This window comes from Thamnophis elegans, chromosome 4 (genome assembly GCF_009769535.1).
Source record: "Thamnophis elegans isolate rThaEle1 chromosome 4, rThaEle1.pri, whole genome shotgun sequence".
In the NCBI taxonomy this organism is placed as follows: Eukaryota; Metazoa; Chordata; class Lepidosauria; order Squamata; family Colubridae; genus Thamnophis; species Thamnophis elegans.
The window spans coordinates 32,312,050-32,339,716 of NC_045544.1; the positions used below are offsets into that span (position 1 = coordinate 32,312,050).

The window sequence follows — 27,667 nt, forward strand, 5'->3', positions numbered from 1 at the left end:
GACCTTCAAGAGGCTTCCCTGAAGTCTCTGGAGCAGTCAAAACAACCATCTAAGCAAACCGGAAGTCTGTTGCCAAAATTCCAGTTTGCCCATAGGGCCGTTTTTTTGCGCTCCGGAGGCTTCACGGAAGCTCATGAAGCCTCCGGAGGACCTCCGGGGAGGGCAGGGAGACTCTTTTCGCCCTCCCCAGGCTCCTATAAAGCCTCTGGAGCCTGGGGAGGGAGAAAAATGGCTTTAAAAAAGGGTGAACTCAGCTGGCCAGCGTGCATGCGCAGGGCAGCGCCTCACATGCTCTGACAAATGGCTCTGCATGCCACCTGTGGCACATCTGCACTAGAACAGTGATGGCGAACCTTTTTCACCTCGGGTGCCAAAAGCATGCGTGTGCGCTCACATGCCCACCCCCATAATTTAATGCCATCCTGGGCCATGCCCCCTGCACATGCATGTGTGACACACAGCCCTGTGTATGCGTGCATGCCTTTTTTGGAGCCTGGGGAGGCAAAAATGGCCTCCCCTGCACTCTCTGGAGGCCCTCCAGAGGCCAGAAACGGACTGTTTTCAGACATCCAATGGACCCATTCAGGTGCGATGGCAGATCACAGAGGCTGTGGTGGGGGACACAACAGGCGAGCGGTGGTGGCATGTGACTTCTGGCATTGTGGGGGAAGGCAGAAGCACAACTGTCTTCTTGGCAGCAGGTGTGGAGGCAACTGAGGGGAGGGTGGACAAAAAGTTAAGCCACTGCTCCGCAGGTTTTAGTTTTCAACTTGCCAGAGACTTCCCATTTTGACCCCGCCCCATTGTTGCCTCTGTGCATGTATTTGTGTTGTGTGCATGCTCGGGGGGGGGGGGGGAATCTCCAGAAGCAGGGGCTCTGCAGCCTGCTGCACCACAGGGCTGGTCATCCAAGAAACAGGCATGGCGGCAGCGGCAGGGAGAATGGGAGGAAGGCACGTGATGCGGATTACCAGATGCCCCTGCTCCAGCCCACATGTCTCGAACAGGGCAGGCAGCTGCCTGGCGTATCAAGCAGGCTGGACTGTGTGCCTCCCTCCTGCGCCTCTGCTTCCGGTTAGTGCCATCGCCACAGGCCAAGAAAAGGGGTGGGGTGGCTGCTGCCAGACACCATCGGCCTGCCTATATCCCATTTGTTTTTGCTTGTGTTTAGACAGCAGGTCACCATTGGTTATCTTGGTCCCCTTGTGGGTCCTGCTCTTGGCCCACGTGTGGAGCGCATTCTCCTTACGCACCCAATGCAACTTGGCACCAAGGCCACCAGCAGCTATGCAGCTCCATTAGGCTGCTGCCGTCATAGCCCAGAGCACCAGGCCCACCCAGCAAGAAGGAGGCGAAGCAGCCAGCTAGTAAGGCCGAGTAGAGCTGGTAGAACATGCCCAGGCCCACCAGATAAAAGGCAGCCACGTGAGCTTGGAAAGCCGGATCCCCATTGGCACCATCACCACTCAGGCCCAGCCAGGATCGTGTAATCTCCCCTCTCTTTTGGGCCTGGGTGGCCATGGTGCCGATGGAGATCTGGCTTTCCCGGCTTGCGGTGGCTGCCTTTTACTTGCTGGGCCTGGGCTTGCTCTACCACCTCTACTTGCCCTTTCTAGCTGGCTGCTTCACCTTCTTTGAGCTGGGTCTGCTGAGCAGTAGTGGCAATGGGGCTGAGGCGCATCGGATGTGCAAGGGGAACACGCTCCATGAGCAAGTCAAGGGCAAGACCTGCAAAAGGGGGGGTGAAGTTGACCAGCAGTGACCTGCTTTCCAAACGCAAGCAAAAACAGAGTGGGATAGAGTAAGCGTTCCAGCAGTCCCCATCGCATACCTCCTCATTGCCTCTGCCTGCTGCCGTGTGTACTGCTGGGACAGCCAGTCCAGTGGAGCAGGTTCCAAAGCCATAGAATATGCTTGCTAAGTGGCTAGCAGGCTGCCGGTGCTGCCAGAAAACATCGGCCCCCGCACACGAAGGGCAGTGAATGCGTGATGAGAGAGAGTTTCTGGCACTTCCTGCCCCGCACCTTGTGTTGCCTCATGGTTGCAGCACCCCACCCCCATCCGACCCCCTGCATTGCCTCACCTCACCTCATCTGTGGGATGAGACTCCCACCAACCGCCTCACCCATTAGAGACCCCTGGATTTCCTCCCCAACACCACCCGGCCCATGTGAGCGACATAGAGCTGGCCACACATGGACCAGGCCATGCCCATCTATTTTCAGTAGTGGCACTAACATTTGCCTACCACATATGGCTTATTTAGTTGCTGGTATTCCTGAAAGCATTAAAAAGTAAGTATTGCAATCTTAGCCCCTAACAAAAATTATTCAATGAGCCACTGCATCAGTTTGGTAAAAACAGTACTGTACACTAGTTTCTTGTACCTTAAATTTTATTGTAACTGCAACTCATCTACAGCAGTGGTGGGTTTCAAATTTTTTTGCCACTGGTTCAGTGGGTGTGGCTAGGGGGCATGGGACTGAGTGGGCGTGGCCAACTTGATGTCACTCACGCACAGGCAATCACATGGCTACCACCACCGAGCCACACCCACCAAACAAGTGGGAAAATTTTGGGGACTTTTTGACAAGGTTTTTTTGGGGGGGCAGCCATCAGAGGTGAGAAGGGGCACTCCCGTGTCCACTGCAGAAGCCCCCCAGGCGAGCCACTCCCCGCCTCCCTAGACCAGGCCTGCAGCTTGCACCAGACCAAGGCTGCCGCTGTCCGCTCCCTTTGTCTAGCCCGTCAGCTTTGATAGAGGCAGCTGAGAGAGTTCATTTCAAGCCAGCCTCTGATCGCAGAGCGCTGAAAAGTCCTGCAGCAGGTAAGAAGGATGCGCATACACGAAGATGGTGGCAGAGACCGGAGGACTTTTCGTCGCCCTGCAGCAAGGGACTGGGTGGAAAAGAACCCTCTTAGCCACCTCTTTGAGAACCAGCGGCCTGACCGGTGCTGCCACCTCTCCCGCTGGCCGGGCAGAAAAAGGAAACGGACAGCAGCTGCGGTCTCGGTCTGGCATGAGATGCGGGCCTAGCCTGGGGAGGTGGTGAGCGGCTTCTATGACAGTGGTGGGAGCAGAGCAGTCAGTGGCTGGTTTGAAAGTGAATGGCTCTCAAAGGGGGCAGCTGGGAGGCTTCTTTGCCAGCCAGCCAATTCCCAGCTCCAACCAGCTTGCCATCCGATGGACTCTGGACCAGCCACTGCAGAAGATAAGTAGCCTGCTCTGAAGAAAGAGGCGGTGGCTCAGAAGTGGGACTAGGACCAGGGCCACAGGAAGGGAGGGGCAGCGAGGGAGGCAGCTCCAGGACAAGGCCAGAGCCGGGGAATGGCGCAGTCCCCAAGCTGGCTGAGGCAAGCCACAAGGCGGCAATGGCAAGGGGGCAAGGCTGGAGCCGGGAATTGCACATTCCCTGACCTGACCAAAGTGGGCGGTGGCTCCAGGGCCTCAGGGAATAGCGTGTCTCTGGGGCCTCAGTCCTCAACCTAAGACAGTCAGGCAGCATGCTTACTTACCTTTGGTGAGCTGAGCAGAGCGGGCGAGGCACGTAGCTGGAGGATGGGCCATGTGGCAAAGGCCTATATAGGGCTCAGATGGGTGGGGCAAGCATCAAGCAAGCGAGTGAGCGTCGTGTGGGTGGGGCAAGCATTGGATGGGTGGGGCGACTGAGCGGTGGGCAGACAGGCAGGGAAACGTGGGGTGCACCCAATTTCCACTACCAGTTCGCCCAAACAGGTAGGAACCCACCTCTGATCTACAGGTTGTCCTCCCTTAACAACCACTTGGTTAGCAATGATTTGCAGTTATGACAGCACCTACAGTTGGCCCTCATAGATGCAGCTATTGCAGCATCTCATTGTCATGACTAGAATCAGAGCTTGCAATTGTGATAGTTGTAGCATCCTGCAGTCATGTGATTGCCCTTTGTAAGGCTCAACCATAGACATTAATTTGGCTGCCTTTTGTTCAATCTGAGGAAAATTTTACTGAAAAAGATCACTTTCAATTTAAGTGAAACATCTATATGATTATTGTGTATATATTTTAAAAGTGACAAAACTAGATCTGAATAGATTTAAACATTAAGATACGTAAGGTAAGGTGCTTACCTTAAACCAAATAGTACTGCATTTTCTTGTGTTATCTGTTTCTTAATATCAAGGGATCATTCTTTCCCACGAGCAAACAATTATTAAGTGTATTCCAAAGGGGATAACTCCTAGTAAATACTGATAATTTTGATTCTCCTCTAGACTGCAATTCAAGAGCACTTCATATGTACACAATGATAATGTAGTGAGAATCTCTAATTTTTTTGTTCTAAAGCACACATAGCAAGAAAAGCAAAATTAATATTGGGAAATTTACAAAAAAAATTCAAAAGAGCATCTTAATCAAAGAAAGAAATTATATTGGTAATTCCATCTGAAATACTGTTGAGGATTTATTGTATTATTTGATGCCTGCCCCCATCCCCTGGATTCTTAGATATAATACCCCAAATGTAATACTTTATAAAATGTAAATATTTTACAAAACAGGTGTATTATCAAACAAGATTTTAAACTCAGGATAGTTACAGCAATAGCACTTAGACTTATATACCAGTTTACAGTGCTTTTACAGCTCTAAGCAGTTTACAGAGTCAGCATATTGCCTCCAACAATTTAGGTCCTCGTTTTACCCACCTCGGAAGAATGGAAGGCTGAGTCAACCTTGAGCCTGGTGAGATTTGAACTGCCAAATTGCAGACTGCAGAAGTAGCCTGCAGTACTGTACTCTAACCACTGCACCACCTTGTTATAAACAAAATGCTATCCTATGCCACAGCAATAAAGCCACACTTGATAAACTACAAGTTCCTCACTCTGCTTTGAGTAATCTGGCCTGTTTAGAGCTTTAATGTTTGATATGTACAGGCTTTAATTGTTAATTTAGGCACTTTTTACTGATAAAATGAGAAGCATAGAAATTATAGAAAAGTAAACTTTGTTCATTTCAATTAACTGAAATATCCAAAAACATTCTGCCATCTTTTACTTGAGACAAAAAAATCTTTTTCTATCATGAATGAATGCTAAATCTATAAACATAATCATAAGGGCTTCATTTATACTATCTAACAATAAATATAATGTAACAAATATGTATACAAAGATGAGAAAGAAATCAGCTGCAGACAATCCCAGCAACTTTTTGGCTACTATATCATGGCTCAAAGGAAAACAAACAACTGCTAGAACTGTGTAGAGATTTGAATTCAAATAACAAAATATGATTCAGAATATACATGGACTTATCTGTCAAAAACACCTTAAAATATCTGTATCTCTTTCTGGCCATGCACAATTGTTGTTGTGAACATATGCATTTGGTTTAAAATGTTCCCAACAGTTGCTACATGTATATTTGTGGGAGCTCTGAATCACATTCTGCTCTTCAAATCTGGATTGCTATACAGCACAAGCCTTTGCTGAACACTAATTTTTTACATGCATATCTGAAATATTTTATATACACATTGTAGAAACAGCAGTTTAATATTGTTAGTATTTTTATTATTATATATTAACTCTGCTACAGGTATAGTAATTCTAGAAATAAATTTTAATTCTGTCGAAAAAGAAAAAAATTAGCTTTTAATTTTTCTCCCCAAGATTAAGGCAACAGCAAACACACTGTCATGTTAAACGTTAAATTAAAAGGCCCAAAGAAACCAGTTTTAACAGCTTGGTCAACTGGATAAGTGGATTTCAACTTCCATATATTCAACACTGCTATTTAGGAAATTTTAGGAAATTAAATCCACAGATTTAAGCACTTTCTCATGATGGGGAATGCCATATAATTCCTTCATTTTATTGTGATACTGCATTGTATCTAGATAATGTTAAAATATCAACAGATACTTGAAACATGAGGTAAAGCAGAAAGGGAGATATTATACAAATGTATCAAGAATATTAAAATCATAGCATTCATAAGTTCTTCTATTTAAATGTATACAGTTGCTTTAGATTCTTTTTATATTACTAGTAAAAAAACCTAGGTTCTAAGAAACCTTAAACCATTTTTTTAAAAAAAACATGCAATATTTTTATATTTGTTTTGCTGGTAACAGGAGTGACAGGATTCTTGTGGGTACTTAAGTGAAGTATTTGTTAAGATTACTTTTTGTGGCTATACTGAATTTTTCTGACTACACCTGATTGTAGAGGTAATTCAAATGTAGCTCTTTTCTCTGAAGTAGTAAACAGGTGGAGTTTGGGGCCTAACTCATCTGGAGCAAGAAAGCAACTTGAGGTAAACTTTTAAAGAGACCTGGAGATTACACCTAAGTTTTTCACAGGCAACATGCAATCTTATGAATTCAGGTTTTGCATCTCTACTCTTTGTATCTAACTCTCCTAATTGACAGATCTATTCTTTTCAAAACTGTTAACAGAACTCTAAAACAAAAGCATGCTCCTTGCCTTTAGCCAAGAATGTAAATCTCTTTCTACTTTCTTATGATTTGTTTTTCTTCTCTGCTACTACTAACTTTCTTAAGAAAATGAAATGATTAGGTGTATACTAGGTTGCATGGAAGTTATTAAGATATACAGGTACTCTTCGATTTACAATAGTTCATTTAGGGACCATTCGAAGTTACAACAGCACTGAAAAAGTGACTTACAACAATTTTTCAGCTTATGATCATTGCAGCATCACAGTCATGTGATCAAAATTCAGACACTTGGAAACTGACTCATATTTATAATGATTGCAGTGTCATGTGGGGGTCGTGATCATCTTTTGTGAGTTTCTGACAAGCAAAGTCAATGGAGAACACATTCATTTAAAAACCATGTTAATTAACATAACAACTGCAGTTAAGTTACCTATAAATGATGGAGAGAAGGTATCCTGTATTTATCATTGTTTTAAAAAATGATTATATGCTGATGTTGTAGTAGTTTTCATGAAGAAACTGTTTCTATAGATTCCTCTCTAAATACAAGTAGTCCTCAACTTGCAACTACAATGGAGCTCAAAATTTCCATTGTTAAGCAAGAATTTGTACATGAATTTTGCCCCATTTTATGACTTCTCGTCAGTTAAGTGAATCACTGCAGTTGTTAAGTTAGTAACACAGTTGTTAAGTGAATCTGGCTTCCGCATTGTCTTTGCTTCTCAGAATGTCGCAAAAAGATGACCCTGGGACACTGCAACCGTTTTAAAATTGCATTCACTTCTTTTATGGCAGCTTAATTACTATTAGAACTCTCCTGAAGTAGAATTGATGTAATGCTGTGAATAGAGCATCACAGTCCATCTGCCTTATAAAAAAGAGTCAATATTAACAATCCAATTTTCTCAATAAAGATTTCATAAAAAGAAATTCAAAATGTAAAGCTGGTAAGAATAAACTGCCTATTAGAAATGAAGGAAAAATAGGTATTGTAACACCACATGAACCTCTGAAGAATGGAAAGGGAAAAGATCTCAGCAAAATTAAGGTAAAGGTTCTCCTGGCGCATATGTGCTAGTCATTCCCGACTCTAGAAGGGGGTGCTCATCTCCATTTCAAAGCCGAAGAGCCAATGCTGTCTGAAGAGTCTCCATGGTCATGTGGCCAACATGACTAGACGCTGAAGGCGCAAGGAATGCTGTTACCTTCCAACCAAAAGTGGTCCCTATTTTTCTACTTGCATTTTTTACATGCTTTCGAGCTGCTAGGTTGGCAGAAACTGGGACAAGTAACCAGAGCTCACTCCATTATGCAGTGCTAGGGATTCGAATCAACAAACTGCCGAACTTTCTGATTGACAAGCAGAGCATCTTAGCCACTGAGCCACAACATCCCTTTCAGCAAAATTAGTACTATGTAATTAAAGACCAATTAACCTAAAACAGTTAATAGTGATACAGCAACCATAAAAAGTTTTGTTGATCAGCTTTTGAATTCAAGCCTCAGTAAATGATAATGTTGATTCTGGCTGAATCTGGCTGTAATAGGGATGGCCTTGGTTAATGTTTTTGATGGGGAGTGGGTTTTGGAATGCCACTCTTGGCAACATTGTCAATTTTAAAAAAAAAACCTGGAAGGGGGCAGTAACAAACTTCACTTATTATACTGTCAAAAAAGTCACATATTTTTCTGAAAATAAACTTAAATTTTAATTCACCATTTACAACACAGTAAGCATTCTTCTGCTTAAATGCTATATGGCAGTGATGGTTAACCTTTTTTGACTCCCGTGCCAAAAGCGGGGGGAGAGCAGGGGGTCATGTGTGGGTGTACCATGCCCATAATGCTATGTGTGCGACTCAGTACACATTCGCACATGACCCAGTGAGCATGTGTGCACCATAGCACCCCGCTTTTGGCACGTTTGTTTGCCCTCCCCGATTCCAGAGGTTTTCTAGGAGCCTGGGGACGGCGAAAACAGCCCCCCCGGCAGCTTCAGGAGCTTCCCTGAAGCCTCTGGAGGGTGAAAAACAGCCCTATGGGGAACCCGGAAGTTCAGGAATGGTGACTTCCGGTTGATTTTCGACATGTTATAGGATCACATAAGATGATTTTCAATTTTGGTACCTTGACCTTGTAACATTTTTTTTACACTATCTCAATTCTGGCTATTACCCACTGAAATGAATTTTTCAAATTCTAATATTTTTATTGTTCATATTACTTTTTTATACAACTAGTCTGGATATGCTATTTAGCTTATTGACTTCTATCAGCAGATCAGTCAGTTAATATGTTTAAGAGAAGGATAAAATTCCAAAAATATAACCATTATCTTCCTTAAAAGGTTGCAAAATATTTAGTGATGTGAAAGCTTGGGAAGGAAGAGGGAGGATTTTGCTTTTTTTTTTTGTGGAAGAAATTATCACTATTTTATGGAGGATACATTATGTAATAGTCCATTGCTATAACAAAAGCAAGAATAATACATTTCCTATCTTCTTCAAATGACAACAATTGTTATGACTGGTGACAAAAACTGAACTAAGTTCAATGACAAATGTTACAGAGATAAAAAGGATGATATTAAAAGTGTCTAAGCTAATTGCAAAGTAAAAGACAATGAATTAAAAAACTGAAATATAGGAGTAAATCTAAAGGATATAAAAATAAACTTGCAAAAATACTTAACTATTAAGTGAATGCAATCCAATATTGCTATGTAAAAGGCTGAGATATTAAAATATTGATTTAACAACCGCTACAGCCTTAAATGATAAAGAAATACAAGCACTCCTCAGAAGGCAACCATTTGTTCAGCAACTGTTCGAAGTTATAGCACTGTAAAAACGGACTTACAACCACTCCTAACACTTACAACTATGTCAGGGTTCCCATGGACACACAATAAAACTTTGGGAACTTGGCCATTGGCCCATATTTACAACTATCACAGTATCCCATGGTCACATTCTTCTGTCCTGTGTGACTGTCTCCACTTCAACTTCACACACACCTGTCTCTCTCCCCCCCCCCCCCCCATCATTGCCTTTTGGCCACCCTGCACAGAATGGCAGAATGAATATGCCACTGTATTCTGCTCCTAATGCTGCAAAAACTTGATTCCTCTCCTCCTTGTTATTATTGTCTTTTTTTTCTGCCATCCCCTTGCCTTGTCTCCAATTCGCTCATCAATGCTAGCCACCCTTAGACCCCATGATACGGGGATTCTGTCAATGCTGGGCTCAGAGGCAACACTGAGGAGCAGTATGGGAGCAAAGAAAAGTGGTACCGGTCTTCCGGTCTGGCGTCACGCTGGAACGGGCTGCTGACAGACTCTCTGTTCGGTTCGCCCGGTCTTTCCACGAGCGTGGCCGTAATAGGCAAGGTCCCTTCGAGGTGCGAGGACCTTTGGAGAGGGGAAACCTCTGTGCAGTGGAGGGTGAAAGGCGATCTCCTCCCACGAAGCAAGAGGCTCCCTCAGAGTTCGTGCAAAAGAGGTCGGCTGATTAATGGCCGACCAGAAGGCGTGACTGCCAGCCACTAATAAGGAAGGGAGAGACAGCTGCAGGGAATATATAGCGGACCAAATGACGGTAATCACAAGATCTGACTTAAAAGCCTAAACCTAAAAGATAAACAACTTTACTGCAATAAATACAGATACGTGTGTGGGCGCATTTATCTGCAGCGGCTATTAAATACAAACAGTGAACTTTTGTGAAAGCTGATTGACGTTGTGAATAGAAGAAGACAGGCTTTGGACTAGTTAAATTTGAGGATTAACAGAGCACGAGACGAAGAAGAGAAGCTGGATTTGCCTGCCTGGGAAAAAGGAAAGAAGTTTAATCACAAGGGTTTGAAGTACCCGGTGTCATATTACAGCCAGAGACAGCAGAAGGAAAACACTACACTGACAACAGGAAGAGATTGATGGGTGAGTTCTAAATACTTTCTGGCCTCTCCTGCACCCTGTCGTATCACGCTGAAACGTTTCTCTTCCTGACTCTCCCAGATACTATAGAATTAACTGAGCCTATATTTCACAGCCCTGCTCCAGCTTAATTACCCTGTATGTACCCCGGGCTCTGTATAACTACTTAAGCAGCACTCAGAAGGTACTAGACTTACACCTTATAGGGGAAGAGCTGAATTAAAGCAAATGGCAACGAAAACAGTAACCTTAATTAAAGGGAGTAAAAAGCAAACTCCCCTATCTACCCCGGTGAGGGAAAAGTCCCCTGAGGGCAGGCAAACGGGAGATAAGGCAGCCCCAACCCTGCAAGACCAGGAAGTAACAATGGACTCCCTACAAGAGACAATATTGAAGATGGGGGAAAGTGTCGCCAAAGGCCTGGAGGGAGTAAAGAATGAAATGCGTGAAGTAAGAAACAATATGGGAAAAATTGAGGAACGTATAGGAGTAATACAAACAGCGCTGCTGAAAAAGGAGCAGGAAATTCAAAATGTTAAGGGGAGAACGGAAATAGCGGAAAAAAGGATAGACAAAGTGGAGGACAATCTGGAATCTATAAACTCAAGCCTGGAGGAGGCCATCCTCCAGCTAGAATTAGAGCGATCAGCATATTATTTAAGACTACAAAACGTGGAGGAAGCAAAAGATGAAAACCTCCGGGAGCTGATTGGAGAAATCCTGGGATTAGTCCTCGGCAGGCCGAAAAAAGAGGTTATTAATGATCTGGACGAAGCCTATAGAGTCAATACAGGCTTCGCGAGACGCCACCGGCTTCCGAGGGAGATCCATGTGAGGGTGTTGAGAAGACAGCTGAGAGAGGACATTCTAAGTACAATAAGAGGGGACTCTCTAACATACAAAGGTAAAGAAATTCTCATCTTAAAACAGACTCCACGGAGAGTCAGAGAGAAGAGAAGGAAATACAACTTCCTCTCCACACGTTTAAACAGAGACAGAATTCAGTTCAGATGGCTCCTTCCAGAAGGAATGTTGATAACATGGAGGGAAAAGAAATACCGAATAGATACCTTGGCGAAAGCTCAAGAATTCCAGGAACTTTTACTAGCAGACGATGAGAGATTTAATAAAGAAGGACTTTTAAGACAGGGGGACACTATAATTGAAACTCAACCAGAGGGGCGGGGGCCAGGAGAGGCCAGAGAACGAGAGAGATATGGCAGAGAAGATTCGAGAGCAAGGTCACCCATCGAGACTCGATCCAAAGGTGCCCTCAAAGCGAATAACGTGTAAGGGAATTGAAGAATGGGAAACGAATGTACTATCAGCTAATGTAAATGGTCTTAACATAACTTCCAAAAGAAAACGAGTACTGTTGGATCTAGTGAAACAAAAGTTAGATGTAATCTGTCTTCAGGAAACCCACATTAAAGAAAAATACAATAACCTGTTGGTCTGTCCAAAACTAGGTAAAACATTCTGCTCGTCAGCACAAACCAGAAAAAGAGGAATTGTGATGTATATAAAAGAATGGTTGAACCCCAAATTAATATATGCAGACAAAGATGGTAGGGTATTAATGGTGGAGATAATTAATGGTGGGAAAAAATTTTTACTAGTTGGAATCTATGCCCCAAATCAAAAACAAGAGAGATTTTATATTAATCTATATAAGAGGATAAATGAAATAGAGTGGCAAAATATATGTATTCTAGGGGATTTCAACGCTATAGCAGATGGTAAGATGGACTATAAGGGTACCCACAAGAAAAGCACAAGAAGGAAACTACCGTCTGCCTATGTAAATATGGTGAAGGATTTAGATCTTTATGATGTCTGGCGAGCAATGAATGACAAGATGCAACAGTACACGTTTTACTCCCATCCACATAATTCATGGTCCCGTATCGACATGGTTTGGTCAAACTCGGAGCTACTCATGGATACTGTAAATATTGAAATAATAACCAACAAGTGGGCCGATCATCACCCAGTCTTATGGCAATGGAAAGGGAAGGCAAGGATAAAAGCTAGGTGGACATTAAACCAGAACATACTACAAGAGAAACAATTTGTACAACAAATAGAAAAGGAACTGGGCTACTTCTTTAAAGAAAACGGTAAAGAGCAGACCTCAATACAAAATGTTTGGGACACGATGAAGGCAGTTGTGAGGGGAATTTCCATAGCCTATATAATAAGAAGAAACAAAATGCACAGGGAAAAACTTAATACACTGAACAAAGAACTAAGAGAGACGGAACTGCTGACCCAGAAAGAGCCAGAAAATAGTAGACACAGGGAAAAAGGAGAGTTAATTAAACACCAAATAAATTTGATCTCCCAAGAGGAAATAGCACAAAACATTAAGAAAATGAAGCAGAATTATTTTGAACATGCAAATAAAACTGGGAGATGGTTGGCCCACAAAATAAGAAAGGAGAAGGTCAAAAGAATTATTAAACAACTGTATGACGAGGAGGGGAATCTGAAACAAGAAATAGGAGAAAAGAAAAAGATAGTACAGAACTATTATAGGAAACTATATAAACAAGACGAAATTAATGAACAGGACATTAGAAAATACCTTATAAAGCAGAAGCTTCCAGTCTTGTCGGAGGAGATGAGAGAGATGCTCGATAAAGAAATTACACAAGAAGAACTGAAAAAGGCCATTCAAAAACAAAAAAACAATAAAACACCTGGGCCGGATGGGCTCCCGTCGGAAATATATAAAAAACTTCAAAATACCATAGAAGACAAATTATTAGAACTATGTAATGATACATTGCAAAATGGTAGGGTCCCAAAATCATGGGGGGAAGCCTACATTACCCTAATACCAAAGGAAGAGGCGGACAGTAGCAAGGTCCAAAATTATAGACCCATATCCCTGTTAAATGCAGATTACAAAATCTTTGTATCAATATTGGCGGAAAGACTAAAAATAATATTAAATCAAAGTATCCATTCGGATCAAAACGGCTTTCTCCCAAAAAGACATATTAGAAACAATACAAGAATAATAATGGACACCCTGGAATTCTATCAAACAAGATCCGAGAAACAACTCGCATTAATCTTTGTCGACGCTCAGAAAGCCTTTGATAACCTAGATTGGAACTTTCTAATCACTCAACTAAAAATGATGAAATTTGGCGATAAATTTATTAAGATTATAGAATCTATATATTCACGGCAATCTGCAAATATTATAGTCAATGGGGAACTAACGGAGAGGATACAAATTGGAAAGGGTGTTAGACAAGGGTGCCCGCTCTCCCCACTACTATTTATTACGTCTCTAGAGGTCCTTTTAAATCGGATAAGATCAAATCAGGAAATTAGGGGCCTGACCATAAAAAAAGAACAATATAAAGTACAGGCCTTCGCGGATGACATGGTCTTTATCGTGGAAGACCCCTTACCTTCAGGACCGAATTTGATGAAGGACATTGAGAACTTTGGGTGTGTGGCCGGTTTAAAAATAAACAAGGAAAAAACAAAAATGATTATAAAAAATTTCCCCAAAAACCAGATTGGAGAACTAGAGGAAACAATGGAATTAAAGGTAACTAAAAAAATTAAGTATTTAGGGATCTGGCTGTCTGCGAAGTGCTCTTCCATAAAAGAAGACAACTATGATAAGTTGTTACAGAATACCCAAAAGGACTTAAAAACCTGGTCAAAACTACAACTATCACTGATGGGAAGAGTCGCAGTAATTAAAATGAATGTTCTCCCAAAAATCCTCTACCTATTTCAAACGGCACCGGTTAAGCTAGGGGAAAAATTTTATAATGATTTGGACAAAATGATTCGTAACTTTATATGGAATGGTAAAAAGCCCAGAATAAAATATATGCACCTGCAGGATAAAAGAACTCAAGGGGGAATGGGATTACCGGAATGGAAAACATATCATCAAGCAGCAACAACTATGTGGATAAAAGAATGGGTAATGTTAGCTAATAAAAGAATCTTAACAATAGAGGGCCACGACCTGCAATACGGGTGGCACAACTACTTATGGTGCGAGGGAAATAAAATCCACAATTATTTTAGTAGTCACCATTTAAGGGGGGTATTGATTAAGGACTGGCTCGAAATTAGAAGGAGATACTATACGCAACTACCTAAATGGATATCTCCGACGGAAGCCCTGATATACCCGAATTTGATAAACTTGGATAAAATTGTTACCTACCAACAGTTGCTAGACGACCAAAACAAACTAAACCCCAGGGAAAATTTGGCTGATAAGGGAATAAACATCGATTGGTGGCCATATCTTCAAATTCAAAACAAACATAAATTCGATCTAGCACAACCTGGCTTCCAGAACAAGAACCAGGAATTAGATAAAATTTTAATTGGACCAGATGAGAAATTAATTTCAAAAATATACAACTGCTTACTGATTCGAAAAACGGAAGCAGAAAGAGTAAAAGAAGTCATGGTAACCTGGGCCCAAAACATCGGCCACTCAATAGATCTAGACGACTGGGAAAGAGTCTGGGAATGGAATCTAAAATTGACAAAGTCGACGGCCTATAAAGAAAATATATATAAAATGTTCTACCGCTGGCATCTTCCACCGACAAGACTGGCGAAAATGTCTTCAAAAGTTTCAGCCATATGCTGGAAATGTAAAACGGTGCTGGGCACGTACTACCATATGTGGTGGACGTGTCCGGTAGCCAAAGCATATTGGAAGCAAATACTAGGATGGCTGAATGGAATCCTGTCAATTAAACTATGCTTTAAGCCGGAAACTTTCTTATTAGGAATAATAGATCAAAAAATTTGCAAATCTGACCAATACCTCCTAGTCCATATTCTGACAGCGTCAAGGATTGTTTACGCACAGTGCTGGAAGAGTGAAAATGCCCCCACCAACACTATGGTGATGAATAAAATTTTAGAACTAGCAGAAATGAACAGACTGACGATGCGAATTAATGACAAAGAAGACACAGACTTTTATACAGTCTGGGAGAAGCTATACAAATGGCTTGATGAGTCAGTGAAGACCTAGACATAAAAAGAGATAGCTAACTAACATATCACGATTAAACCAATAACTCAAATGAACAATATACAACAACTGAGAGATAAACGAAAGGAGAAATGTATCAGGGGCGAGAACCCACCGTCGAGCAATTTTGTCACGCTACAATGCTGGGAAAACTTTAAAAAGCTGATAGGAAATTTGCTATAATTACCTGCATGAAATTAGTGATCAAACTTCATTTTAGATGAGGCGAGAAGACGTATAATCCTTGCCTCTTCAAGCAAGGAAAGGGAAAGAGAACCAGATTGTCCTCAGCAGAGGAAAATACGCAAATGTAACAAAGGTTAGAAGGGAGGGAAGGAGGATAGTAGGGAAGTCTGGATGGAGAGGAGAAAGGAGAGGAATAGGAAAGGCAGAAGAAGGGGGGAAGAAAGAGGAGGAAGAGAAAGAAGAGAAGGGAAAGAAGGTGGGAAGAAAGAAGGAGAGAAGAAAGAGAAGAAACTGGGGGAGGAAGGAGGGAGGGAAGAAGAGAGGGTAGTAAAGAGGGAAAGAGGGAGGGAAAGAAAGAGAGAAGGAGAGTTGAAAGGAAGGAGGGAAGGAGGGAGGAAAGGAGGGAGATTAAGAGAAAAGGAAGGAGGAGGGAAAGAGGCAGGGAAGGAGGGAAGGTATGTGTGAAGGAGGGGGGGAGCGAGGGAGGGAAAGGAGGGGGAAGGAAAGGAGAAAAGGAGAAAAGAAAGGAGGGAAGGCAGGGGAGAAGGAAGTAAGGGGGGAGGGAAGAAAAGAGGGAGGGAAAGATACCTAACCTTTGATGTTTATAATGATTTGATAGTATGGGAATATCTCGAAATGTAGTTGTATTGTTTTGTTACAAGTTATGGATGTTGTATTTTCTTTTTACCAATAAAATCTATAAATAAAAAAAAAAAAAAGAAAAAAAAAGAAAAGTGGTACCAAAATATAGCAGTGTCTTCATCTCTGCCATGCTATGCATGGTGATCAAAAGGGCAGAAATTGACGAGAGGGGAGAGATAGGTGGGTGGCAGAGTTGAAGTGGAGGCACTTCGTACACGTCAGAGGAATTGGCCCTCCCTCTCACTGCCACCTCTGACTATGTTGACAGAGTACCTGTACTGTAGGGCTTGAAGTTCTTCCACAGAAAGAAATGCAAGGCAACACCAAGGAGAAAGAAGCCAAGGATACCACTGAGTATGACAGGGAGGATAGTCTACTGGGGAGATGGAATGTAGTATCATCTTCATCTTGGCCATGCTGTTAAGGGTTAAGGGACTTAATTGCCATTTGCAATCTTCCCAACCAGCTTCTGACAAGCAAAATCAATGGGGAAGCTGGCAGCAGGTTACAAGCCCTGGTCATGTGAGGCCCTAATGACAACTGGAAGTGCTGAAACTGCTTTGTGGTCATGTGATATTTTGCTGAATGACTGCTTTGCTTAGTGACAGAAATTCCAGTCCCAATTAGAGTCATAATCCAAGGATTACCTGTGAATTGATCTTAAAATTGATTAAGATTATTCCTGACTGGCTCAGATGGAGGGTGAGCATATATTTCCTATGTTTTATGACAAACTGGCAAGATGGGAGGTAAGACTGCTGCTCTGCAGGTAAAAAGGGCAATATAAGAATATAGATTAATTCTATTTCCTTAAGCAGGCAAGATAGAAGCATTTCTGTGGAAGTACTATTAAATTGGTCTTCTAGAAGCACAGGTATAAGTTGTATTTAGACAAGGTAAATGCTTTACTGCCAAAGGTAGGTCAAAGAAAGAGGCTGCCAGAAAAGATATAATGATAAAGTTGATCTGAGTTTTTAAAAAAATCTATGCCAAATATTTATTGTTTTATTCTTAGTCAATGTATAAACATTTCAAATATAGTGAGGATAAGGTCCCAGAAGTTCAGGTTAATCTTGCACATCATGATTATATTTGCCATAGTGACATAAACACTTTTATAGAAATTCAAGTTTTAACCCAAATTTTTCAGAAGCACTATACATTGTTAGACCACTACACATTATATATAAAATATCTGAAATACATTTTTTTAAAAAGAGGAAAACCTGAAGAATTACATTTATTTGTTAGGGTTAATTCTAGTCAAATTCAATTCCAGTTTTACACAGTATAAATTCAATGAACTAATTTTGAATTTTCACATACGGTTCAGTTTATTTCTGGACCTTTATTTAAATATAAAAATCATTGCTAAATCTCATTCGGGCAATTTATTTCAACTGCATAAACTTTTAAAAAATGATTTAGTGTCATTTTTATTCATTAAATATCATTCTGAACAATTGATAATAGTATATATAGTTCATTTATCATTTTCTGTTAACACGACTAGTAATTTTCTCTTCTGCCCAAATAAAATAAAATCAGTTTAAATGAATGGAATGCATACGCTTCAGGATTATTAATAACAACAACTAGAATGAGTGTAGGCAATTTTAGTTATATAGTAACTAAATCTGTTCCAAAGTTGGATAATAAAAAAATACCGACTAATCACATCTGGCAGGTAACTAAAAATAAAATCTAGTTAAATGTCTTTTGGTCCCATGGTACTTACTGGACAATATGTAAAGTGTATATTAATTCATAAATTATAAATCACTATTTAAATACAGTAGTAAGAAGCAAAGATGATGAAAATATATAGAAGAGATATACTGATTGCATATCATATATAGGGTAATAACACCATCCTTCCCATGACAAATATACTGTCGAGGTTAACTCTCTTTATGACAATCTTTAGATATATTTATTTGGAACTATGACTTACTGTGTTACCTCTTCATGTAGTTTTAAGAAAACCAAATTCTTCTCAGAATAAACCTTTTGGATTTTTATAAACTTTAAAAAAATTCCTAGGAGTACATCTGGCTGAATAGTTAAATATTTTTTCAAGTATGCATAAATAGAATTACAATGAAAGATATTAATTTTTTTTATTCTACAATACTATTTGTATAAGTTTTATCTAAATATTTTGATATATTTATTTGGATTTTGTTTCACAGTTCATGTTTTTCAGACTACAATTTATTACTAAATCCCCCTCCCTTTGCATCTTACTGATACACTCCCTCCTGCATCTTAACAATACACTCCATAGGATAAGGATCATTTTATCTCGACCTACTTGTCAAAACTTATGCTACTGGCCAGTTCATACATGGCACAGATCTATACTTATTGCAGAGGTAAGGAAGAGAGGTATTTTTGCTTTTGTACTTTTTTCTCCTGGGAAGCATTAAGATAATTTTTTCCCTTGATTTAAAAAAAAAAAACAAGAGTGAGAGAAAGGGGATAAATATATTTATTCCCAAAGCAACCAATGGGCTGTATGAGATAATGTTATCTCTACCTTTGATGGCTGTTGTTATTTTGCAGAATATCTTCTGTTCCTCCTGTTACAACCCCCCCCCTTTTCTGTGCCCTGGTGAATAAAACATAAGCAATCCCCACCTGTGGAATTAACACTTGCTGCTATTGTTAAGTGGATTTGTGACAAATACAATTACCCAAAGGGAAGTATCAGAACCAACTGCAGGACTTCAAAAAATGAATGCTTTATAAGAAACTACAATTAGATGCAAAAAAAACCAGCCTGCTTTTATAAAATTATCACTTTTTAAGATTAGGAATAATACACTGAGTATTATATACTATGCAAATATTTTCCATTTACAAGAACTAAGGAATGAAATTGCAAAATAGTAATTATTAGAACTGCCTAGAGTAGTCCCACAGTGAAGTAAGCAACAAATAAATTTAATAATAAATAACCAAATATAGGCAATGTGCTATTAAAAACTGTCACTATTATCAGTATTAGTTTTTTTATATTTACATTGAGTGCCTTGATGCATGTCTCTTTTGCAGTTTCCATTTATGTCACAAATTTGGCCCAGCAGTATTTACATGCACGCACACATGCATGCAGGCACATACACACAGATAGAGAGAGAATATTTGTCTGGTTTTTTTGAAGATTTACATGACATTTGCTAAACATAGTTGGCTAAAAGCATACGAGCATATTATTAACCAAAATAATATTGGTCTTATGAAGATTTTATTAAAGAGCAAAATATTTTTTTTTTTAAAACCTATGTGCCTAGGTGTTAAAATCATTCTTAGAGCAGACATATATATTCCTGATAATTTTATGATCTTTCTAGGATAGCAATTTAAATATGGTTTTTTATCAGTTATTAAGAATCTCCTTCCTATTGTCTAGGATTAATAATACATTTTAAAGCACATTCAACACTATAGGCTTTGCCAGAAACAGAAACTCTACACTGTAGCTCCGAATGTTATGTTTGAAGAAGGGGGGAAAGGGAGGGAGACGACAGCCAAGGTGAGTTATAGCTTAGTACTGCCATCAGACAAAAGCAGTATTTATACAGCTGGATTTCATTATGATTATAATACACGGAGGCGGGAGTGGAGGGCGATCACTCGCTTCCAACAACGCATACAGACGGAGTGTGTGCTCTTTACACAGAAACACGCCGAGATTCCCCCCTCCCACTCAACCCATCTCCCGGCTGCACCACTGGGGGTCACACGGCGCAGTCCCTAACCAGGGAAACGCGTTTTGCGCGGTTCACATGTCAGCTCCCCGGCACAACACTCAGTCGTGCAAAGGGGCTGCCATTCCTTTCCCCGCGATTCCCAGGCGGGGCACCCGGAAACCACCGAGTTTGCTCAACCGCAGTAGCGACGGCGGGATCAAGTAGGGGAGGCTCCCGCTGCAGCGCGTCAACGTCGCGAGGTGGAAGGCGAAGAGAGAAAGAGAAGGGAGGTTGGGAAACCCTGGTCCATCCGCCCCTCTCCCCCAAATCAGAACTGCTCCCGAAAAGAAAGGGCAGAAGGCAAGCAGGGTCCCCAGAGCCAACAAAGCCTCCTTCGCCTCGGCGTTGCCCGGAGCGAGCGGGCGCCCGTCCTTACCCGATGGAGTGGCACCGAAGACTCTCACCACGGGCACCTTCTTCACGGGGGCCTCCCTAAAGGAGGACTGGCAGGGGTCGAGGCCGGGGAGCGGGCTGCTCATGTAGTAATCGGCGGTCACGACCCTCACTGAGAACATGTTCGCCGCCACGAAGGAGAGGCGCCGCTGAGGGCGACCACTGGGCGCACCCCGAGGCTGGGGCTCGGCGCACCCGTCCGCAGCGCGAGAGCGCAACTCCCGCCTTCTTTCCTCAACACGCCCGCCGCGCGCGCGCTCCCGCGCTCGGCCGAACCAATGGCCGGGCAATCCTCGGGGAGGGGAGAGCGAGACGCGCACGCGCGACGCCGGGTCTCCGCTTTTTCTTGCTTTCCCCAACTCTCTCCTGTCACCAGGATTGAGCGCCAACCAGGATGAGGTTCTTTAGAACGCGCGGCTCGTCGTGAGCAAACACCACTGTATGCGGAACAGCGCCAGAACTGGAGCTTTCTCGGCTGCGGTTGTTGTTGCCATGATGATGACGTCACGTGACGGCCACCTTGTGGAGGGTTATAGACTGGGTGGGGGTGGGGGTGCTGGGGAGGGAAAAAGATTGGACTCTTCTTACTTGCGCACGAGCTTCAGCTCCAAGGCGACTTTATAACTGGCGCGTATGCTTGGGTTTAGAGAGAGAGAATCATTGCTATCGATAGTTCGGCTTTCGAACTCCAAGGGCTGGGAAAAGTTATACGGAGAGCGCAGTCGCGATTAGGGACGGGACTGGTAACTTATAAGAGATGCTATTCAGCCGCCATTTCAGACGTCGAGCCCCTTTAGCTCAGAGGGAAGGAAGGTGTGCCTTCCTTGGAAAGGCGTTAGAGGGAAATTGTGTGAGGAGCGGCACGGTGGGGGGAGGGGGAGAATAATACCGGGCAATGTTTCCTGCGCGCGCTTCTCTTTCTCCCCCGCCCCTCCCTCCCTCCCTTTTAACTTGCTGCCGGAGAAGAGAAAGATGAATGGAGCGCAGCCTCGTTAAAGGGCGGCTCGCGCGAAAGGCGGGAATGGCAAGAAGGGCGGGGCTTCAGCCGCGCGCTGCGGAAGAGGAACGTGCTGCCCGTTTTCCCCCCCCCCCAGCTGCGGAGTTGGGCGCTGACAGCTGTTCTGCGGTGGCGCGGGAACTTAGACTGGGGGCCGCCAGCCAGGTGGCGGTACAGTTGTTAGAGCCTACGCTGATCTGGGGGTTGTCTGAAACCTGCCATTTGGGGTGACAGATCAGCGGGGCGATCGGCTTTTCATGGGAGGGTGCGCGCGCGCTGAATATCTTCTCTATAACAAAGCGACGCGTGCTTGCACAAATGGTTTTTCCAATTCCGCTACATTACGGAGCCAAGTACCCTGAGGATTTAGAAAGGGTCAAGTGCCATCTGGCTTCCCCTTTGGCACAACGACCGTCGAACTACAGCCATTTATCGGAATTTAGAATGAAACATCTGGCTGTATAATTCTTAGTGATTCCATAATAAATCTGTTCTACTGCTATAAGGAAAAAAAATATTCACCACAAATTATATCTATTTTTCTTTCTTGACTCTTTTTCACTTAATGTACACCTATACAGATATTCTGCCTTTGTTTAAGAAAAGGAACATTCTGTGATAACCGAGGCATTGTACAGAACAATATTACGTTTCTCTAGTTTGGAATAATGTATTAATTTTTTTGCTTATGCAACCAATACCTTAATTTGGTATTTGGTATCTTCCACTAATATATACAAGCTGAAGGCTCTCTGGCTTTTTAAAAAAAATTTAGGAACTGCCAATGCTTTTGTAAGGTATTGTTGATAGAATAACTTTATTGTCACTTTGAATGTTCGCTAATCATACATTAAAATGAAATTTCATTGCATACAGTATTGTTCATAAATGCTTATCAAATATAAATGTATGCAGGATGAGGAAAAGAGGTACAGTTTTGAGTGGTTATACCATGAAAGTGGATAGAAACTTAAAAGTACATGGGCTTTGTTCACCCAAGTCATTTATGGTTAACCTATCCATACTTTATTTAACAAACTGTTCTGGAGTCATTCAACTATGAACCATAAACTAACCATATGGACTTGGTTCACACTAAATATTTGGTTAGAACAGCAGCAACAGGCTAATGTTCTCTAGGCTCAGAAACTGAGCAGGTTTGGGACTGGTTAGTATTTGTATGATATACCAAATAATAGTAAGGCTGTGTGGTTTGAATTAGGAAGTCAAAAGCACCTTCCTGAAGAACATAGGGGCAAGCCATTTCCATACTGCTACTAAGAAAACTCCATAATTATATACATTATTATGCTAGGGGTTGTACTTTTCTATTGAATTATGTATTTAATGAGAAATAAATTCAGTATATTGTATGAACACAGTCATAATGCAGTCTACAATCTGGTAGTCTCTCTAACTAAATTTTCTTCTCCATGGAGAAAGCACTGTCTCAGAGGAAAGCTGTTTTCATATGCAATATTTACTTTTTATTGGAAAAGGAATAAATGTGTCAGTCGAGACTTTGGGTTTGCTGATCCCAAGCTGTTGTAACATCTTAATACCTCTTCCCAGCAGTCCTGGAGATGACCTATATTAATTTTCCTTGTATTCATCTCAATTTCAATGGAATCTGTTTTTTTTTTAAAACAGAAACAACCCTCCCCCCCTTTACGGAATCCAGACTATTTCAGTCATCAGGGGATTCCCACTGGAAATAACTTGCACAACTAGCATTCTTTTTTTTATTTCTCAGTTTTGAACATATGCAAACTTGCTTTATTAAATAGAAATTTTTTAAAACAATTTTGTGTACAGTAAAAATGTAATTTTATTTAGTACTCAGCAGCAAATCCAATTGTAGCTAAAACAAAGACCTCTGTCCATTGCCCTTCAGAATGTCTAATGTGTGTTGCTAGGCAACAATCCCAATAATGAGCTGTAAATTTGAATAAGCTACTGATATCAATCAAAGAAAATAAAGTAGCTTAATCTTAAATATGGATATTTCTTAACTACCTTTCTTCCGTAAATGACCTCTAGATTTCCACATCATATTAAAAACAACAAAGCTAAGAGCACCAGCCAATTGAGATTTAAGTCCTCTGCCAAAATAGGTGATCTCTGATATTAAATTAATAACTATAAATATACCAGAATAGATATATTACTAGGATGCAAAATGTTATATTTTTACTGTAGAAATGCTAAAAGGATTCAGAGACCTAAATTAATACCATCTTACTAGGGGCTTGGCCATATACAACATGTACTTCCACCTTAATACCCCACCCTTCTCCCAGACAGGATTCTCTGTAGTAGCATTATTTACCTTTTGTGTTGTTGGACAAATGAACACACTTTCAAACAAAGCACTTTCCATCTTTTTTGATTGATTGTTTTCTGAGAAAGTTATGGGTCTGTTTATCCCAGAATTATTTAAAAAAATAAATAGGCTATAAGCTGTCACTTTATTTTTTGTCTTTTTTTGTAATTAAAAGCCCAGAGGCATATTGTACAGTCCCTATTAATTGATTAATACAAATTGCATTAAAAAAAGAAACAGTCTTATATAATAGATGGACTCTTCAATGGCAAATTTTATCAGGTGATTTTATTCATTCATAAATGTACCTAAGTAATTCTATATATCTAAATACAATAATGATGGAAGGAATATTGATTTTATTTAGAAATGTTGGTATAGATACAAGGTATAATTTTAATTGCAATATTTAAAAGAATAAAAACAAGTAACCATTTTCCCCTGGTGTTTATAGGTCTTGTTTCAGCTTTTTCATCAAGTATACTATCTCTTCTTCCAATGAACAAAACAATTTTAAATGAAAGTCAAAGCAAAACAAAAATTAGTGTAGTCTTTGCAGCATTGCCTTCTTAAAAATTGGGCTCATAAAGAATCTGCAGTTATACTATCCTGACAGAAAATATAAGAGGGCATGTGGATGTATGGGAAGCCTGATAGGCTGTTTGAGTAGCTTTGAAAGTCATGAAGACCAGAATAGAGGCACATAGAGAATAGTGCTGGTTATGGGGAAGAATATTCATGGGCAACTTATAGAAATTTAGAGTCAAGCAAGATACAAAGGATGTAAGATTAGCGAAACATGTTGTGTGTACTGTGGGCCACAAAAAATAGTAGTGTTGGTCAAGGGGAAAGAAGGAGAAACCAGCTGTAGAAAGTCAGCACCCACCCACCCTCCTAGAGAATTAAATATTTTGGGGAATATTAAAAAGACAGGATAGATTATTTTCCCTAAAGGAGAGGGGGGTGGTGGTGTGTGTTTAAGGGAGGCAGAAACCAGCACCAGTCTCCCTGCCCTAAGCAGAAACTGAGGAGGCCACCTTTTAGAAATGCAGATTTGGCAATTCATTAAGAAAGACTGGCTCAGAGGGAAACTCCAGATAAGCAATTAGGCAAGATAAGATTAACTGCTCAGACAATTCCCCCTTTGCCTATAGACCCAGCCATGACTCCTACATGATTCCATAAAAATCAAAAAGGTACTGTTCACCAATAAACAGAATCTTTCCAATCAGCCTCCATTTTATTCCCGGCTTGGAAGTAGAACTGGATTTTTCATCCAACACAGCCCAAGTTAATGTTGTTCCTTCCAGCCTTTCTCCTAGGGTGATATTTCTCTTCCTGTGGTTTTACCTCAGGCATGTATCATCTTTTAGTCAGAGTCTGTGTCAGTGTTCTTTATTTGGTTTTTTTGGCCCCATGGGAACCTCAGAGACATTACTTTAGACTCTGGTTTGCTCAGTTTTCATAATCTTGTACTCATTTGCATTCCTTTCCCATACATAATAATTCTAATAAAAAATATTTCCTTCATCGTTTAAGTCAATCTTGGATTAAACACACAAATATTCATAAATATAGGGAGGTCATGCTGCTACAGGTGAAACTCGAAAAATTAGAATATCGTGCAAAAGTTCATTTATTTCAGTAATGCAACTTAAAAGGTGAAACTAATATGAGACAGGCTCATTATATGCAAAGCAAGATAGTTCAAGCCGTGATTTATCATAATTGTGATGATTATGGCTTATAGCTCATGAAAACCCCAAATCCACAATCTCAGAAAATTAGAATATTACATGCAATCAATAAAACAATGATTGTACATAGAACAATATCGGACCTCTGAAAAGTATAAGCATGCATATGTACTCAGTACTTGATTTGTGCCCCTTTTGCAGCAATTACTGCCTCAATGCGGCGTGGCATGGAAGCTGTCAGCCTGTGGCACTGCTGAGGGGTTATGGAAGACCAGGATGCTTCAATAGCGGCCTTCAGCTTTTCTGCATTGTTCAGTCTCATGTCTCTCATCTTTCTCTTGGCAATGCCCCATAGATTCTCTATGGGGTTCAGGTCAGGCAAGTTTCCTGGCCAATCAAGCACAGTAATCCCACGATCATTGAACCATGTTTTGATGCTTTTGGCAGTGTGGGCAGGTGCCAAGTCCTGGTGGAAAATAAAGTCAGCATCCCCATAAAGCTTGTCTGTGGAAGGAAGCATGAAGTGCTCCAAAATCTCCCGGTAGACAGCTGCGTTAACCCTGGACTTAATGAAGCACAGTGGACCAATACCAGCAGATGACATGGCTTCCCAAATCAACACAGACTCTGGAAACCTCACACTGGACTTCAAGCATCTTGCAATGTGTGCCTCTCCATTCTTCCACTATACTCTGGGTCCTTGGTTTCCAAATGAGATGCAAAAGTTGCTCTCATCAGAAAAGAGGACTTTGAACCACTGAGCAACAGACCAGGTCATTTTTCTTTAGCTCAGGAAAGACGCTTCTGACGTTGTTTGTTGTTCAGGAGCGGCTTGACAAGAGGAATATGACATTTGAAGACCATGTCCAGGATCCGTCTGTGAGGTGGCTCTTGATGCACTGATTCCAGCCTCAGTCCACTCCTTGTGAAAGTCCCCAACACTTTTGAATGACCTTTTCCTGACAATCCTCTCCAGGCTGCGGTCATCCCTGCTGCTTGTGCACCTTTCTCTCCCACACTTTTCCCTTCCACATAACCTTCTATTAATGTGCTTTGATACAGCACTTTGGGAACATCCAACCTCTTTTGCAATTACCTTTTGAGGCTTTCCCTCCGCATGGAGGGTATCAATGATGGTTTTCTGCACAACTGTCCAGTCAGCAGTCTTTCCCATGATTGTGATTCCTACTGAACCAGACGGAGAGACCATTTAAAGGCTCAGGAACCCTTTGCAGGTGTTACGGCTTGATTAGCTGATTAGAGTGGGACACTTTGAGCCTAGAATATTGCACCTTTTCACAATATTCTAATTTTCTGAGATTGTGGATTTGGGGTTTTCATGAGCTGTAAACCATAATCATCACAATTATGACAAATCACGGCTTGAACTATCTTGCTTTGCATGTAATGAGTCTATCTCATATATTTGTTTCACCTTTTAAGTTGTATTACTGAAATAAATGAACTTTTGCACGATAGTCTAATTTTTCGAGTTTCACCTGTATATTTTGTAGCCTTCATATATGCATTCTACTCATGCTCTGTGTTAATCGAGTATTCAGTAGCCAATTTACATGCATATAGTTCTGCAGAGAAATCCAAGATCCCTGCATTAGTAATACCGAAAGAACACTTTTCATATTGAATCAAAAAAATTGTAAAAATTGTATTTCTTCAATCAAAAAGGTAAGATAAAAGAGACAGAAAAAAATATTGGCAATTTTTTTGCGTGTGTTTCAGGTCCACTCTATTGTTATATATAGTGTTAGTACTTTACAAGGGATATGGTGTTAGTTATTTAATATTGTTTATGATTCTGATATGCTATTTATTCATATTACATATTTGTACTGTGTTTCCCTGCAATAAAGACGGGTCGTATTTTCTTTTCACCTCCAAAATAAGCACTTGGCCTTATTTTCAGGGATGTCTCAGTATTTTTGAGGTGCAGAAGGCGGCAAGCGTGGTCACCTCATGGCTGCTGCTGTGTTGCAATATTTTCAGGGAGGGCTTATTTTCAGAGGAGGACTTATTTTGGCGCATGCGCTCAAAAGCCTGATTGGGCTTATTATCTAGGGAGGTCTTATTTTCGGGAAAACGGTACTATATAATAAAACAGATAGCATAAAAATACACAAATGCTATAGTTAATTCTCCTAAATATTATCAGAAGTTCAGAATTGTAGATGAAATCACACTTATACCTGCCTCTCTTATTGGCGTAAGATATCATTCATCATGTTGCCTTCC

The 27,667-nt window shown here is 41.2% G+C and overlaps 1 protein-coding gene across 1 annotated transcript in view; it reads right to left on the reverse strand.

Annotated features, from left to right (window-relative positions):
• The window catches only part of REV3L (REV3 like, DNA directed polymerase zeta catalytic subunit), an 88,200-nt gene extending 67,405 nt beyond the window's left edge, over positions 1-20,795 (reverse strand). Inside the window, exon 1 of the mRNA XM_032215688.1 lies at positions 20,384-20,795. Within this exon, the coding sequence (XP_032071579.1) occupies positions 20,384-20,522 (139 nt within the window). The 5' untranslated portion in view covers positions 20,523-20,795. The remainder of the gene's footprint in view (positions 1-20,383) is intronic.
• Positions 20,796-27,667: the final 6,872 nt, after the last annotated feature.